Source organism: Gymnoscopelus microlampas, assembly GCF_963454915.1.
Source record: "Gymnoscopelus microlampas genome assembly, chromosome: 11".
In the NCBI taxonomy this organism is placed as follows: Eukaryota; Metazoa; Chordata; class Actinopteri; order Myctophiformes; family Myctophidae; genus Gymnoscopelus; species Gymnoscopelus microlampas.
Window position 1 is genome coordinate 4,126,519 of NC_139948.1, and position 18,735 is coordinate 4,145,253.

Here is an 18,735-nt window from a genome sequence, read left to right on the forward strand (position 1 = left end):
ACATTTGGGTCAGAGATTCGGCTTTGGTATCTAGGGAGTATGTGTGCACAGTTTCGCAGCGACCGGGCCAACGGTGCCGGAGATTAGCTGTTCACAGACAGACACACGGACGGACGGACGGACGGACGGACGGACGGACATACCGACGGACACACGGCGGACGGACAAGGTGCAAAACATACTCTCGCCATGCCTTTCGCCTGGCGGAGATAATAAATTGCAGTGACTAAAATACAAATACGTTAAGCATTCCGTAGATGTTCCTACGACATAAAGGTTAGGCTGTATCAAGGTATTATGGTTATCCCAGGTTATTTAGAAATCCTAAATATATGATTGCCATTAAAAATACAAACTCTGCTCTTTCTATTAAACTGACAAGTCATATTTTTAAGGATTTCAGGAAAGAAGAAATACAAATCACTTTCTGCCTAATTGAGTCATCTAGTTGACTTAGGCAATCATGAGAAAAAAACGAATTTTGCCCAAGTCATGTTTATCTGCCTTTATTTATATCTGCATAACTCTACTCTCCTAACACTGCTGATTCACTCTATCTTATTGCTTATGTCCTCAGCCTATCAGAATGCTTGTCAAAACAAGAATGACATAAAGTCATAATATCCCCGCTTGCGGCAGTCTTTTTTTGCCCCAATCTGCAGCACAAAATGTAAAAGTGGTCTTTAAAATGAAATCTCAGCCATTCCAATTAGAGATGCACGATATTGTTTATTTGAGACCGATACCGATACCGATTATTTGCTGGGTCATGTCGGCCGATACCGATCCGATACCGATATATTATATATTATATCGCATTGTTGATTTTTTTTTATTTTAATTTGTTTTACTGGTGGAAGTTGATGGTAAATCCCCCTCTCCACTAGCCCTACTGTGATGAAAAATATTTATGGAATAAATAAATAAATTATATATATTCTTCTAAGTAACAAACTTAACTATGACATAATTTTTGTATGCTACAAGCCATCACAGACTTATTTGAATCTTTGTATAACACAAAACCATATGTTATGTGGCCTATGGAACTAAGATCATTGAAACTAGTTTGTTATTAGTGTTATTCGTCTGTTGCCTAAATTAATTAGCCTCTGCTCTAAACCGAGGGTCTTCAACAGGGGGTCCGGGACCTCTAGGGGGTCCTCAGAGCTACTACAGGGGGTCCACAAAATCTTTGTGCGATATGATTTTCTTTTTTCTACATTAACCGCTTGAACCCTAGTGTCCCTTTTCTGAGGAGAACTTTAGCCAAAAATAGCCGATCTACAAGCTCACAAGAGACGTACTGTAGGTGTAGAGGGAAAACGGAGCAGATCAAGTAAAAAAAAAAGTTTAATCTGAAACACAATTTTATATAATAAAGAGGGGGTCCCTGCTTCATCTCTCTCTCAGCTAGGGGGTCCTTGGCCTGAAAACGTTGAAGACCCCTGCTCTAAACAATGAAGCCCCCCTTAGCTCTCCCAATCAAAACATAACATCAGCAGTGAGTTTAGGAGACGAGGCGACTCAGGCGAGTAACGAGTGTTTGTTACGTCGATGTTAAATAAGAAGGCTGAAGGCAATGTACACATTCGTGTTGAAAATATTTCCTCCGCAGTATCCCTACTCTAATCTAATTTAAGATGTACAAGAAACCCTCTGACTGTTCTGGGTATGAACTATGGACGTGAAGAGTTTGTTTGCTGTTAGTTTGACTAAATGTCTCTGTTCACGCAGCCTAGCCTAGCCTCTGCCTGCGTGCACCGTCTGAGTAGCCTGGGCAGCATTCCATTTTCGGGTATATGATCCGGTCGGGAGCGGAAGTAAAAAAAAGAAAAAGTGGCCGGATAGGCAGAACCGGAAAGACGTCTCACCCCAAAATAGGTCCGTGCTAATAAAATCCTTGATACGGCATTGTTTAGCTTATTTTTTAAATGTAAATGTGCGTGCACTATCCGGAGACTATTTAGCGTCGGTATTATCCCACGGGGAAATTCTATTCCATTTAAACCGCAAAACCGGATGGGCAGAACCGGAAAGAGGATTCTTTTTTCTTTTTTTTTTTCAGTAGGCGTGGTCTAGACCGGATCATATGTTGTCTTCTGGAACGCAGACCAGGCTTTCCTCCGAGGTGGAAAGACTGGTGATGCGAGGTTACCGTCTGAGAGGCATGCAGAGCGTGTGGAGGGGGGAGGGGCAACAGCTGACTCTTAAAGAGACAGGCAGACAGACTGCTCTCGGGTATTTTATTAATGCTTCTCAATATGGGGGAATTTAAGCGGGTTTATTTTGAGATCGGTTCGATACCGATATGGCATTATAGATTCCGATACGTTACCGATGATATCGTGTATCTCTAATTCCAATGCAACCAAAATGACAGACCTGGTTGCTTATTTCTCTCTCAAAAATCTGGCAACCGTATCATTATTTGGACCAACGAAGAAGAAAATGCGGAAGCGATCCTGGCGTGTCTAGTCCCATAGCTTGGGAGGACGAGGCCGCCCGTTCAGAGTATGGAAAGTATCCCCATTGGCTTAAGCGACAGCCAATCACGCAAAAAAAGTGTCGAATACTGAATACATGTCGGAAATCTGTTGCGTTGTACTCAGTGTGAAAATAGACCCGCAGCTCTGCAAGCGGGTAAAAATGTACTTAAAATGACTTAAGTTATCACTTAAGCAGAAAGTGATTTTGCAATGTAACAAGCATTCTGATGAGGACAAAGGCAATAAGGCTCAATGAAGCAGCAGTGTTAGGAGAGTAGAGTTAGGCAGAAATGTAATTTTGACCAAAAACGTACGTAGGCAACCAGTGCACCGCAGTACCAAGCCACGGCACTCAGTGTCACCTGCCGTCCCTACCAGCAGGCCCGGAGGCGACAGAGGCCAGGGCAACTACCAGGGACGGGGCACCACTTCCGTTCACCAAGAGGCCCCAGGGGCCTGCCCCAGGAGCAGGGTCGCAAAGCCACCGATAAGAACGAACACGGGAAGCAACAGCAGCAATAGCTGCCCTGAAGACCAACGCCACCTCCCGCAGTTCATCCCATGTTCTGGGAGCCAGGTCGAGTGGGGTGCACACGGTGCACACACTCCACCACCAGGCCAGGCGGCTAGGACTTTGCACATTCAAACATTACAAAATGTAAATGTTAACATGCAACTGCTGACCGAATGTTTCAATAAAAAGGATTCTAAGTCAACACAGTCTGATTCTTTCAGTAGGGTTGCTAACTGTATAATTGAAAAATGCCCAGAACATAAGAGATATGAACCTGCTGCCCCCAGAGTCTCAAGGACATCTCAGGGCAGCAGGACAGGTAATTTACATGGGAAAAGCACAATAATCTTTTATCATAAAAGGGGGTTGCAGCCCAACCACTGTTTGACCACCATAGAGCACCATGGCACCAAGTCTGGCCAGGCGCAGAAAGGTAAACTCCCCTCTCCTTCACAAAACCTCAGGATAGGTTTTGTGCGGAACCCCAGAGTGGGCTAATCGCACGTTCTCGAAGGGGTGCGTTCTACAATCTGTGCCGGGACCTTCAGCTTTTGTAAGACTGTCACAAACGTGGGGCCCAGCGGGTGACGTCCCGCAGATGGAGGCCCTCTCCCTGTTAGGGGGATGGGCCACAGTAGAGGTACCCAGACGCCAGGCGTAAAGCAAGGTTCACTCTCGCTACTTCCTAGTCAAAAAGAAAGGGGGGGGGGGGGCTGCGGACCATACTCGACCTAAAGGCACTGAACGAGTACCTGCACGTGTTCAATTTCGAAATAATAACAACGGCGTTCCTCCTACGAGGAGACGGGTTTACGTCCATGGACCTAAAGGGCGCATAGTTTCACATTCTCGTTCATTCGCCACACAAGGACCCCTGTGGTTAGTTTTCAAAGGCAGGGTTTACGAGCGCACGGTCATGCCGCTCTACTTGTCTCTTAGCCCACAGGCGCCCATCAAACGTGCACCAGCGACGATCGCCCCTCTGAGGAGAGGAGGCTCGTGTTTACCAACGCACACAGACAACTTGGTGCTACAAGCAGTCTCGTGAGCCGAGACACAGCGGCACACACCACGAGAGGTGGTTCACCCCTACCACTGGAGGAACCAAACGCTTCCTCTCAGTAGGGGCTCCGGTGGACGGGATCGCCTCCGAAGAGGTGGCCACCACGGTCGCCAGCCTAATGGGGTGGGGAGCCACCCGCAACAAGCAGAACCTTGCATGGTTCCGCGTGCTGCACGTGTTGGCACACGGACCGGCTATCTGGAACACACCACGGTTGCTATCTCTCGAAGCATCGTATGTGACTGGAATCCAGAACAAAGGAGCGGACCTGCTGTCCAGGGTATGGTGCCATCGGAAATGGTCTCTACACCCGGACATAGCAGAACTAATCTGGGCTCGTTTTGGGCAACCAAGATAGATCTATTTGCCTCACAAGTCGACAAGAAATGTTGCTTGTACGTCTCAGTGTGGGGAGCAGCTACGCTGGGCCTGGACGCGCTACCGTACCAGTGGCCCGGGACATTGCTGTATGCCTTTCCCCCACTGTCCCTCCTCGCTCCCGCACCCACGAGAGTGTGGGATGAGTGGAGGAGTGTGATATCGGTGGCCCCAGAGTGGAATCACTGACGCTTGGGGATCACACCTGGGGGATCACCCGGGGGCGGGGTCCTTTGCCCACACCGGAGAGCCTGGCTCTCTGGGTTTGCCCGTGAAAGGATTAACCTGGGCACCGAAGGGTTGTCTCAGAGTGTCATCTCGACTATACAGTGTGTATAGCCTGATGTATATCTTATCAGGCCCCATTGACGGTCATTCTGTCCTTTCTACAGGACTTAATGGACAAGGGCAGGGCCTTCTCTTAAAAGTCCATCTGGCAGCCATTTCGGCGTGTCACATTGGCATAGGTGGAGACACGGTGGGTCAACACCGCCTAGTAGGTCGGTTCATGAAAGGGGCAAGACGTCTCTTGCCAGTATCCAAGTCCCTGGTGCCATCCTGGGACCTGTGTCTGGTGCTGGACGCTCTGTCTAGGGCGCCGTTTGAACCGATGCTCCAGATTAGCATGAAGCATCTGGTGCTCAAAACTGTGTTACTGGTGGCCTTAGTTTCTACTAAGAGAATCAGTGACCTTCACGCCTTGTCAACACATGGTGAGTGTCTGCAGCTTGGTGATGGCGACAGCAGGGTGGTAATTAAAACCAGACCTGGTTTTATCCCCAGGAACCTGCTTGCACCCAGTGTCCCTGTGAACTTGGTGGGGTTTCATCCACCCCCGTTCTTGTCACAGGAGGATGAGAGACTGCACTGTCTCTGCCCGGTGAGGGCACTGAGAGTGTATGTAAACAGATCAAGGACTTTGAGGAAGTTAGATCAGTTGTTTGTGGCTTGGGCGCCACGCATGCGTGGTAAACCTGTAAGGATAAGGATAATTCCTTTTAACAGGTCGTTCATGAAAGTCCTTGCGGTCTTGTTTCCAATGAGAACCTGTGAGCAATTAGGGGTTAAGAGTCTTGCTCAGGGACAAATTTCATTTCATCGACACATATGCTGGCCTGGCCTGGATTCGAACCTGGGGCAACCAGGGCCTCTGGCTCCATAGGCGGGCTCACTAACCACTCAGCTATGGCCGCCCCTAAGTCGTGTCGAAACTAACACTTTCCCACTGGGTTGTGCAGGCCATTCAGTTGGCCTACTCCAGTAGTGGTACGTTGCCCCCAGTGGGTCTGAGGGCACACTCCACGAGGGGTATGGCGGCATCCTGGGCTCTGTTTAGAGGTGTCTCTATTCAGGACATCTGTGATGCAGCCAGCTGGGCTTCGCCCTTAACCTTTGCCAGGTTCTGCAGCTTGGACGTAACTGCGCCCCCAGTGGCACATACGGTCCTAAGTGTCACTTCCAGGCATTAGGTATACCTTGGGCTGGTAAAACGAAACATCGGGATAAAAATCAGGGAGTTTATCAAATCTCTCTCATACCGTAACTTCTGTTCTATGAAATACGAAGCGAGAGGTCTTGCAAAGACCCCCTTCTTGTTAAAGGCAGACGAGAAGTGTTATTCTGAAGGAACAACTTAAGATCTGCCCCCTAATTATTTAGGACGGAGTGCGGGACCTCCGGTCAGGGGAGCTAATCAGAATCCAGCCAACGATATTGTCTGGAAGTGTATCCAATGCTTCTGTGTTCACGTCAGGGGGCGCTCTCCCATAGCGAGGCCTCTCGCTCCATATTTCATAGAACCGGGGTTACTGTAGTAACCTATAGTTACTCCTCCAATATCAGCTCGATTAATGACTTATTTCTCTCACCTTGTCTCCTTACTTCTTCTTGGAACATCTGGTTGGTGTAGTGGCTTCCACCGTTCTTCTCCACCATCTGGTTGATTTTCTCCAGCAGCTCAGTGACCTGAGAGGGATCCTTACTTTCGTTGTCTAGGACATGATAAAAACCACTATATTTGCTGATTAATCCTTGTAGTTCTGGAGAATCATTCAAAAATTCTTCAATTGTTTGACCTTTAAGCTTGTCACCATGAGTGAAGAGAATCATGATGTATTTATCTGAACTTTGTCCAAATGCTTTCTGAATCTTTGCCACAACGTTCCTCTCCTCATCTGTGAATCTCCCTAGTATGATCACAGCCAGGAACACATGAGGACCAGGAGCAGCACAAGTAATACAGTTTCTGACCTCTTTAATGGTTTCAGTATTACTGAACCCAGTGTCAAACAAGCCTGGAGTGTCAATAACAGAAACCTTTCTACCAGCCACTACACCACTGGCCTTATTACAGCTCAATGTCACAGAATCGGGTAAAAAATTGGATTGAAATGCTTCAGGAGAATCAGGACCCAGGATGGTGTTTCCTGTGGCACTCTTTCCGGCTCCAGTCTTCCCAAACAGCACAATCCGAATTTCTTCATTATTTGTTATGAGATCTGATAAATGAAGAAAGAAAGAAAGAAAGAAAGAAAGAAAGAAAGAAAGACATCAATTACGGCATACGTAATGTATGATTTTATCATTTGAAGTGTGTTATCATGTTATAGCAACAGATTGAGAGTTTAGGTATTGCATCACTTAATGTTTAGGCTCTCTAAGTTATAGAAAGCTATCATCACTCTTACTAGAATTATTGTATTTTACACATATTTTATTTGGCTAAATGGTGTAACAACAGGCCTAGTCAGCAATGTGTGACAGTTACCTGTCTGTCTTCCATCCAATAATCAACTGTCTGTCTACTTATAGTCTGTGACTGAACGCTGTGCTCAGTGATAATATTCCTACAGCTAGTGCACACTTCTTTCAGTACTAGATGAGCAGATCTTTAGTTTGAGAACCTGTTCCTCTTGACTGGCTCCCACACAGCTCCAACCTTTTGAAGACAAGGCCTGGAGTTTGAGAAGCTGAGTTAACTCTTTTTTGTCCTTTGGCTTGAGAAGTTCTGTTTTGACTTTATTAAATACACTTTAATTTTTGCATAAAATGTTTCCTTGGTCTTTGTCTGCATCTGGGTTCTCTGTCTGCCTTGACAAATTATAAAAACTAGAGGTTTTTAATTATATTAACTAGAGGTTTCTATTATCTAGATGTTTTTCCCCTTGAGTGGTCCTCTCCTCCCCCCTCTCTCCCCTCCTCTCCTCCCCCCTCTCTCCCCTCCTCTCCTCCCCCTCCTCTCCTCCCCTCTCCTCCCCTCTCCTCTCCTCTCCTCTCCTCTCCTCTCCTCTCCTCTCCTCTCCTCTCCTCTCCTCTCCTCTCTCCTCTCCTCTCCTCTCCTCCTCTCCTCACCCCTCCCCTCTCCTCCCCCTCCTCTCCTCTAATTTTTGGCCATAACCAAATGATATATTTAGCATAATTTCTCCTGAAGTAAACATATACAATGGTAAATGGTGCATTTATATAGCGCTTTTATGTGCTTTACATAGATTGTGCATTACATTCACCCATTCACAGACACATTCACACACACACACACACACACACACACACACACACACACACACACACACACACACACACACACACACACACACACACACACACACACACACACACACACACACACACACACACACACACACACACACACACACACACCCATGAGATAACATAATCAAGCCTGAGGAACCGAATATAACATGGAATGGATGGCCACCATGTTCTGTTCTGTCACCCTATTACTTTGAATGGTGTGCTTGTTCCTGATAGCTGATGTCTACCTCTATTAGAAGGTCAAGGAGTACAGTAATACCATCTAAAACATGGTTATCAAACTATGGGTCAGGACCCCTAGTGATCAAAAAACACTGATCACTGTTGTGTTGTGTTGTGTTGTGTTGTGTTGTGTTGTGTTGTGTTGTGTTGTGTTGTGTTGTGTTGTGTTGTGTTGTGTTGTGTTGTGTAGCACAGCCTCCCCTTTCCCCCCCCTTTTCTAAGTATGAACATGTTTTAATGAAATCTCATATTTTAAAACACTTTAGATTGCTGTATTTCAAAATGATTCTAAAAAATCCATTCACACTGATAAAATAGTATAGATCATGACATTAAATGACAACGACAAATGACAACAAACTAACTAAAATAGTTTATATTAGTAGTAGTATAATACACATACTGTTAACTCTTACAAACACTATATATACATTCACTACATGAACACATGTTTGATCAATATAATCAATATATAGAAGAAGGTTTGACATGATCTGTACAAGTTGAGATGTGAGACAGTGATCAGTCAGTGTGGAGACACTAATAATTTACATTTTCACATTGTTATAATTATAGATACATAGATGTATTTATCATTGTTATCGTTATAGATACATAGATGTATTTATCATTGTTATCATTATAGATACATAGATGTATTTATCATTGTTATCATTATAGATACATAGATGTTTTTATCATTGTTATCATTATAGATACATAGATGTATTTATCATTGTTATCATTATAGATACATACATGTATGTATCATTGGTATCATTGTAGATACAGTAGATGTATATCATTATAGATAGAGAGATGGATGATTTATCAAATATAGATGTATTATCATTGTATATATATATATAGATGGATGATTTATCAAATATAGATTTAAAATAAATAATCAGCTGAAGACTCACCAGGGTGCTTCTTCTTCCAGTATAAATATCCCAGTCCTGCTGCCACTAAGATGATGATCAGTGTAATAATCACTGCAATCACAGCTCCAGTTGATCCACCATCTGTGGGAATGTCACTCTCTGAAACAGAGTGAGTTTGATTGATTGATTAATTGATTGATTGATTGATTGATTGATTGATTGATTGATTGATTGATTGATTGATTGATTGATTGATTGATTGATTGTAAACCACATTGGTGGAGTTATAGTTGATGACATATTTTGTTTAAACGTTTTGCCTGTCAAAGGATGTGAGAAGAATTTGCAATTGGCGATTGGCTTGAGGTAAATCATCGTTCACCTCATCTCTACACTGTGTAGGTGTTGAACAAGTTATTGCCACTAGAGGGGGTAACCTCCCCACATTGTTATCTCAGAGAGAAATGTTCTGGATTTATCAACTCAACACCATGCAACCACAGAGCTTAAACCATGATGTCTCCTACAAACCCTTCTTATAAACATGGAATGTGTTCTGTTAATCTTATTGGAGTTTCTGAGGTCACTATGAATTTGTGTTTTTCTGATCTGTTTTGATGTTTGAGTCCCTGATGTGGTCATTCTGTGCCGTTTTACATTAATTCAACCATGATGTATACTCTGTCTAAAAAAATAATTATAATGTCTAAAAACAAATAATGTCTAAAAACAAATAATGTCTGTGATTACTTAATGATCTGTGATTTTGTGAACTGATATTGTGAAATGCTGTATTGATTGGGATATGGTGTAACTGATTTTGTATTCATTTTTATTTTATAGTTGTAGTTTTTTTTACTTTAATTAGTATTTTAGTTGTATGTATGTATGTATGTATGTATGTATGTATGTATGTATGTATGTATGTATGTATGTATGTATGTATGTATGTATGTATGTATGTATGTATGTATGTATGTATGTATGTATGTATGTATGTATGTATGTCTGTATTGTATTTGATTTGTGCAGGAGCCCAAGAAGACTAGATTCATGTGTCTCTAATGGGGATCCTTTAATAAACATAAACATTACCTGAGATGGCATACTGTGTCTCAACAGTGTGGTTGATGTGTGGCAGGTGAACTCTACAGGTCACATGACCTGGTAGTGTCACTGTCACATTGCTCTGGACATCATAACAGTGTGGAGAAGGTTTCTGCGTCACTGAGGGTCCAGCAAGGAGGAGGTTTCCATCACCGTCCAGCCAAGACATCTCAGGTTGTGGATACCAGCACCCAGAGTCACATGTGAAAGATAAACCACCGTCTGTTGGTCCATTTGAAGAGATCACTGGATGAGACACATTCCCTGCAACAACATAAAAATATAAATATGATAATCAATATATCCATCCATCCATCCATCTATCTACAATGCTGACAACATTTACAAATTTAAAATCTAAAGCTATGGATCCTACAACAAGAGAGAACATGTAAAACATTATTTACAGACACAGCTCAAGTTCTACTGTAATTACATTGTTTGATTGATTGATTGAATACTTCATTAACAACAGTGTTTCCCCTAAATGCATGTAACAGTGGCAGGTGAAGCTACAAGGTTCCTTAATTTTTGAGCGGTGTAGCCGCTCCTATAATTGGGTTTGGGAAAGTATTGGGACCCATCCGTCTTTCGCTGTACTGTGATTGGCTGATTGGTATTCAGACCCTTTGCTCAGTACTGTGATTGGCTAGCACATTATTATAACAAACAATGAAATGGGTACAGTAATCAACGTACATGTTAAATATAGGTCATGAAACTAATAAATAATTATGGGTGTGATTTTTATATACATTATTATTATTATTTCTTAATGATGGAAGACAGCTCTGTCTTATGTCTTTATAAACTAAAGTTATATTATTTGTGCTATCAGTAGGCCTATACGGACGCTTCATGTCTTCGGTTGAGGTCAAAGGTTACACCTAGGTTTTTAACGGAGGATTAAGAATGGGATATTGCCTGCCTGCCTCAGCTGCCTGCCCGCCCGCCCTAGAAGAAGGCAGAGATAAAGTGATGCTATGAGTGATACAGGTATTTAAGGGTTTTCTTAACAGGCACCACACAGGTTACAGTGTTGTGAGAAGGAGGTTTATTAATGGTTGTTTCTTTGCTCTATGGAGTGCAGTGTTGTCTTTGATGTGAAGTGTACAATGTTTAGTTGAAGTGTGACTCAGGCCTGTTGGATCTTTGGTCACAGCATCACTAGGACAATAAAACTTACCAACAAGGAGCTGGATCAAAGTGAAGCTGTACTGTAGTGGAGCAGAACATCTGTAGGTCCCCTCATCTGAGAGCTTCACCCTGGACAGTTTCAGTGACATGTTACCATTAGGAAGCTGATTACGGAACAGAGACGTTCTATCTTTGTACAACGGGTTCAGTTCTTGGCCATGTTTGTAATGTCCATCTTGGAGGAGATGTATGAGGTACGGCTTCAGGTCAGGTCTGGACCACTCCACTGTCTTCCTGGCCATGTTGAACGGTGGTTTAATGAGACATGGAAGGATCACCTCATCTCCCATTTTGACCAGGATGTCCTGAGAAGAGCCGATCACCTGATGTTGTCCTTAAAACAAAACCAAATGAAGCATGGTGTTAGTTCATGATGAACACTGGACTCATACTGTTATCAGCTGTCAGTCAGTCAGCGGCATCAATTCTGCAAAAGCTAAGGTATGGCAAGGTCATGTGACAGCATTAATATCAAAGGCCACCAAACCAGGGCTGCCAAGTTTCAGTAAAATCTAGGAGTGAGACTTTAGTGTCATCACATGCACGAGCGCCACACATGCATGCATGCGCGCGCTAAAAATAGCCAATGGTCACAAATGTCTTGCGACACGATGTCTGCTATTTTCGGCAAGCAACATCGTCGTGTGATGAAGTAGCAGATTGTGAGCTTGTAGATCGGCTATTTTTGGCAAAGAGGTATTTGGTGTTTCTTTTTCCTCGGTTGCTTTCACTGTTTTAAAATACTTGCTTAAATCTGCACACTTTGTAGCTTTTGCACAGATAGCTCTTGTATCCTCTTATTATGTTTTTGAGCTCCTGATTATTTTTCTTTCCCCAAGTGAATGAAATCACATGTTGGCTGGTGGGTGTGATGGAATACAAGAACGCCTCGTCCCAAAACACGCTCGCCCCGGGTATATCCGGCGGGCTCGGTCGGCGAAAGTAATGGGGGCGAGTGTGTTTTGGGGCTGCGTTTCTCGTCAATGTGAGGGTGTTTTAGGACGACGGTTCAACCGTCGTCCTAAAACACTCTCACCCCGGGTCTAATCCGGCGGCCACGGTCCGTGAAAAAAATGGGGCAGTGTGTTATACGACGAGCGTTCCGTTTTCCACCCGGTTGCTTTTTTTTTTTTTGCTGTGAGAGGGGGAAAAAGCGTGTGAAATGGCAAGTGTGGCGTGAGGCGTAAGAATAGGTTAAATTGCGTGACTCTCACTCTCAAAGGGTGACACTCTGCCAAACACTCATAGGCTATATTAGTATAACTAAACAATGTGTGCAAATGGCTTCAGACAACATAAGGTTTTTCAAATGCAGTCTCATCCCTCGACTACAAACTGAAATGATGTAGGCCTACACAATGTGCTAATCATTTCTTTGACATACGCATTCTGTTTTCAGAGTGGAATGGCTAGATAGCAGAACAGAGAAATAGCCTGCCTGTCTTGATAAGCAATCGATTCGACTGATTGTATTCATTAGCCTACTATGCACGACAAAACACAACAGTATCACATGAACAGACCCGTTACAGATCAGACCAGTTTCACTCCAAATGCAGCAAATACAAATTGAAGAGAATATGCCAGCAGTAGCCTAAGCCTACTAATGCCTTAAAAGTGAGCATATACACATTTGAAGACACACAGACATAGGCCTTCACAACAAGGAAGCAAAAGTATAAGAAATACCAGTTCTGTCTTACTTTAAGATGACCGTGTCTGAATTTAATGAAAACAGACATGATAATTAGTCCATCAGTGGATACTATTATTTTATCACAACCAAAAGTAAACAACTGTCTGCCACCAACTTGAAAAAATGTGCTGCTGCTGCTAATTAACAATAATGCATTGCACCTGTGCTGACCTACTGAACCGGGGAATATACCATTTGTCAAGATTGAAATACTAATAAGGAATAAATAGCCTGGGATCCAGCCTGATTGACTACGTTCGGCTGATTATTTTTTCTCACTTCGCTTATTTGCTCGTATTTTAATGACGTAGACAATCCAGGAAGTGACTTGCGTTTTACATTGGACAACACTGGTCCCGCCCCCCCTACAGACCAATCAAAAGCCGCGGTTCGTTTTCTGCCGTCTGCGCAGGGAGATAGGAGGCTTTCCAGACTGTATAGCGAGTGAGAAACAAAATCCGCCGAACATAGCGAAGCAGTCTGGATCCTAGGCTAGGATACATGTGTTGTGGAGAATCTAATACGATAATTTTGTTCTAACTTGCATTTGATGTATGATGACATACACCCCCGAATGCTAAAATTGCCATTCGAATGAGTTTTAAAAAAAATATATATATATATATCTATATGTGTTATATTTATGTATTTATTTATTTTCCTGACCTACCAATGCGAAAACAAATGCTTTCATCACGTCACGCATGAATCTGATCAACAATAAAGTTTGAGTGCATGACACTGCACACAGAAAGTTAAGAACGTATAGTCGCTGCCATTATACCAGTGTGTGTGTGCGTGTGTGTGTGTGCGTGTGCGTGTGCGTGTGCGTGTGTGTGTGTGTGACAGTCAGGGGAGGATTACCCAACGGGCCGACTGGGCCCAGGCCCAGGGGCCCCTGAGCTAGGGGGGCCCCTGAGCTTGAGCTTTTTTACATACATATAATGAAATATTCAATCAATCAATCCGCATGACCATCACTGTTATTAACTTTGCAGGGGCCCCTGCAAAGCCCTTATGTACACACACACACATATATATATATATATATATATATATATATATATATATATATATATATATATATATATATATATATATATATATATATATATATATAGTTGACGCTTTGAAGCAGTGGTTTTCAACCTTTTGACCCCCCAAAATAATCATAATTTTGAACTGGGGACGTTGCAAGGCATTGTAAGCTTGTAGATCTGCTAAGTTCACAATTTTTGCTTCTTATGGTATTTGATGATTTGGCCAATGTTTGATCGTTTTTTATAGTATAGTTGGTTAGATACTTGTGATTCAGTAATGGTCTTTCCCCCCTTTTATTATTAATAAGGTCTTAGAGTGCATAGAGCCCGCAACAACTTTATTTTAGCTTGGAGTCCCTTTGTTGATTTTGTTGAAGAATTTTCCTTTAACTAAAACTGTTCAGTTAATTGTTATTATTATTTTTGTACATATTTTATCTGTGTCCGACTTGTGATGTGAAAAACTGTCCCTGTTATATAGAATAAGGAGAGGTATCTCTGTCTAGAATTGTGAAAATTGTATTTTGATTGTAATCTTGTCCCACTGCTTTGTTTTTGTTTTTTGTTTTTTGTCTTTTCTTTGGAGCCTAAGGGGGGAGGGGGGAGGGGGGGGTTGTATGTGTGTTTATATAGTATTGTATGTTATATCAACGCGATCTCTTTTTTGTATAAAATGCTATACATTTGTACGTGTATATACGTGTATGTAACATAAAAACTATAAAATAAAGTTGTAAAAAAAAAAAAAAAGTCCTTAAATTGTCACTTCACTGTGATCTGGGGAACTCCCCAAAATCATGTCGGGTCTGGGTCCCGACCCACAGGTTGAGAACCACAAGCATGGCCATGACATACTGTATATGGGCATGGCTTCCTGCTCTGAAACCCTCTCTGCGCATCTCAACCAATCAAAGCGACTTTGTGACGCGTAAACCAAGGAAGCTATTTGAAAACACCGCGGTGGCTTGAAAAACAGGATAACTGATACAGGCTTCTAAATAACCAAATTAAACCGTTAATTAAAAACGGCTAGATTAGAGTACATCTAGTGTCATTAGCAACACAAAGGAATATAAGGCAACGCTTGGCACAAGGTAAGACATGGCTTTTTAAAAAAAAACTGTGCACTGCCTTTTATTATGTTGTTAATAGAAGTGGCTTAAACGTATTTGTGGGTGAATTTGGTTAAATGTGTGCTGTTGGCTTTAATAGCCTGTAGATCCTGTGTAGTGGAAATACTGTGACAGTCAGTTGACAGGCTGGAAGAGTGTGTTGATACTGTTGTCCCCAGATTGCTGGTTTTATTGTTGTTTGAGTTATAGTTAAAGCATGCATTATATTAGCCTATCTGTCACCGTGCAGAGACGTTTTTAACCGAAAAAAAACCCCTAATCATTTCCCTTAATAACTGCAATATAACCGATTTTTTAAAAATATTTAAGTTATAGGTAAAACATGCATTATATTAGCCTATATGCCGCCGTGCAGAGACGTTTTTAACCGGAAAAAAAAACTATTAGTTTCATTTAATAACCGCATTTTGAATTGCAGCCACCTGAAGGTACTTTTTTGGGGCAGTTTTGAAGGAGAGTAGGGTTTTACACTACTTTTGCTAGGGCATTCATTCCACATTTTTGTTGCATAGCAGGAGAACGAATTCAATCCAAAAATGTGGAATGCCCCACCAAAAGTAGTGAAGGAGTGTAAAACCCTACTCTAACCCTACTGCCCAGGATGGAATATGGAATATGGAATATGAAAACTCAAATACATCCGTCTTGATCAAATGACTATAGATATCATGTTTACCGATTTACGTGAAATTTGGATAAAAAAAAGTAATATATAAAAAAATGTTTTACATAAGTCGGCCTGCTGGTGCCGCTATAAAAGGCAGAGGGCGAAGGTATTTCCTTGGCCTCTAGAGAGTGCACATACAAAGTTTTACACAGATCGGTGCAGTTATAGGTAAAAACAAGAATCTGCCTGTTATAGCACCACCATGACGCTGAGTTGAAAATGTTCAAGTGGCATTTCTTCCTCTGTCTAGTAAGAATGTGTGTGCACGATTTGAGGCATTTTGTTCAAAACGGAGCACTCCTGCAAACTTGGAAGCCATTCTTAGCCAATCAGGATGGAATATGATAAATCGACCCATTTCGTTTAATGACTATAGAGATCCTTTAATATGTACCGATTTGTGTGACGTTTGGACAAAATCTGTTAAAAAAAATTGTTTTGCAAAAAGCGGCCTCCTGGTGGCGCTATAACAGGTCCATGTGAAAGATTTGGGGCAGAGGTTCTACTCTGGCATCCAGGGAGTGTGTGTGCTCAGTTTCGCTGCGATCAAGTCAACAGTGCCGGAGATTAGCTGCTCACAGACGGACGGACACACGGACGGACGGACGGACGGACGGACGGACGGGGTGCAAAACATACTCTCTCGCCAGGCCAAAGGACAAGTAAAGAAAAGGGGCAACAGCAACACATTGTTGCCCCTTTTTTTCCAAAACTTTTTCCCCCCAATAGACATTATCTGCCCCTCCAATAAGGGAGGAAATCCCCCTGTCTATCCATAACTACTGTAAATAGTGTAGAGACCCTCACAGTAAATCCAGGCATAAGTATTAACATACCTGTGACAGATGTGTTGTAACAGCTGCTCCAGATCAGCAACATGTAGAAATAAATACATGATTTTACAGTTAAAACACTGAGTTTTAAAGATAAATGTGAGACGAAGTGAAGCTCCATGTTTTGCTGCTCCTTCACAAAGGATCAGATCCTTTTTACTTTCCATTTCATCTGTGGTAAACGTTACAGAGAAACGTTCCGGTATTCACCCAAAACGTAAAAAAAAACAGACGTCCGGAGACTGGGTTGGTTACTGGAAGTTGTGTTTGATCTGAAGGTGGATCTTATTGACTCAGAACAGTCTGGCAAGAGGCGGAGCTTTGACACACCTGTTGCAAAGTTCACCCATATACACATGCCCACACATGGAAGCAGGCACACACACATGCACACACATGAGCAGGCACGCACGCACGCATGCGCGCGCACACACACGTACGTACGCACGTACGCACGCACGCACGCACGCACGCACGCACGCACGCACGCACGCACGCACACACACACACACACACACACACACACCCACACCCACACCCACACACACACACACACACACACACACACCGACACACACACACTGGCATGCATACTCTTACTGACACAAATTCACCCAGAATCTAAAGCCACATATTATATATTTAGTTGCGCAATGAAAATAGGAGATCTCCAAGGTCACAATGCGTTGTGATGCGACACGCTGTGAGCTTGTAGATCTGCTATTTTCAACACCCGACATCGGCACACAACTAAGAGTAAATTAAGCATGTATGTATGCCCCACACATATTGGTTGAATGAGATATGTCCATGTCAAGGCAAGTCTTTAATTTATGGAACAATAGTGAATGGAATGAAGAGATGATGTTTTTTATGGTCTCAGAGTGAACTTTGACTGTTCAAAGTACTTTACAAGTCCCCCCATGAACTCTTTCACACAGTGACAGCAGATACAGGCATGTAAGTTAGTATATGATTCAGTGTCAACACACACCTGTATTCATAGTGAAAATAGCAGGTTTACAAGCTCACACGCTTGTAGATTGGCAATGTTCTTTTTTTGGGGGGGGGGGGGGGGGGGAATACAAACGCCAGCTTGAAAGTGTTAAGAAGTTCTATTTTCAGGGTATTGGGAAATTAGTGAGTACAAAGAACTAATATAGTAAACTAGTTGTCACTAAATCCCAAGGCTGGGCTCTCAGCACACCAGGTCCTCAGAGAACCACTGCTGTAGACAATCCTTGTCTGTTTTAATATATTAATATTGGTTTTGCACTCCCTGTCATGTTATTTGGTTATTCATGATCATAATTCGCAATTTACACACTGACACACACTTATAATTTTGATACATGTAACACTTGAGTCAAGTGTTACATGTATCGTCGCTTAACACCTACACTGCAGGTCAAACAATGGACAATTGATATGCATCTAGGTTCATTCCCATGTTAATGTACCTGGTGTGAGTCGGGAGCCTTTGTAAACTTTGTTGAGGTGTGAATTTAAAGTCGTTTTAAATCTATGCGTGTGCCTGCGTGTGCTCCTGGTCAAATACGTTCCTGCACGCCGTGCAAGGCCGTCCCATGAGCATTGCACCCCTGCACCACTTGACTGTGTCCATATTATTAGTGTTCCATTTTTTTATTTCATTGTATTATTTTTATTATTAGCACAGTGTGATGGGGCACGTCACACCAACATTTCACACATGTCTGAGTATGATCTGGCAATGTGATACACCAGCAACAAAAACAGGAACATACCGGTACTCGGTATACATTTTCATAACATAGGGCATAGGCTACTTTATATGCTTACTGGCAGTAAGAAAGGAGTCAATCTTTTTTGTTTGTTTTCCCATGTTTAATAAACCTGCCTATATGTGCTAATTTTAGTGAAACAGGTTTAGAACATTATTCATTATTCACTCACATATTCACCCAGCGTGGTATGG

General features: G+C 42.6%; 1 protein-coding gene across 1 annotated transcript; it reads right to left on the reverse strand.

Annotated features, from left to right (window-relative positions):
• Positions 1–6,268: 6,268 nt before the first annotated feature.
• Positions 6,269–16,915, reverse strand: LOC311055826 (butyrophilin-like protein 1; the record flags this gene model as incomplete). Its single annotated transcript, XM_084072092.1, has 5 exons — positions 16,782–16,915; positions 11,399–11,743; positions 10,201–10,476; positions 9,145–9,264; positions 6,269–6,942 (listed from the first exon to the last, which is right to left on the reverse strand). The coding sequence occupies exons 1-5, from the start codon at positions 16,897–16,899 to the stop codon at positions 6,269–6,271; spliced, it is 1,533 nt and encodes a 510-aa protein (XP_083928218.1). The 5' UTR covers positions 16,900–16,915.
• Positions 16,916–18,735: the final 1,820 nt, after the last annotated feature.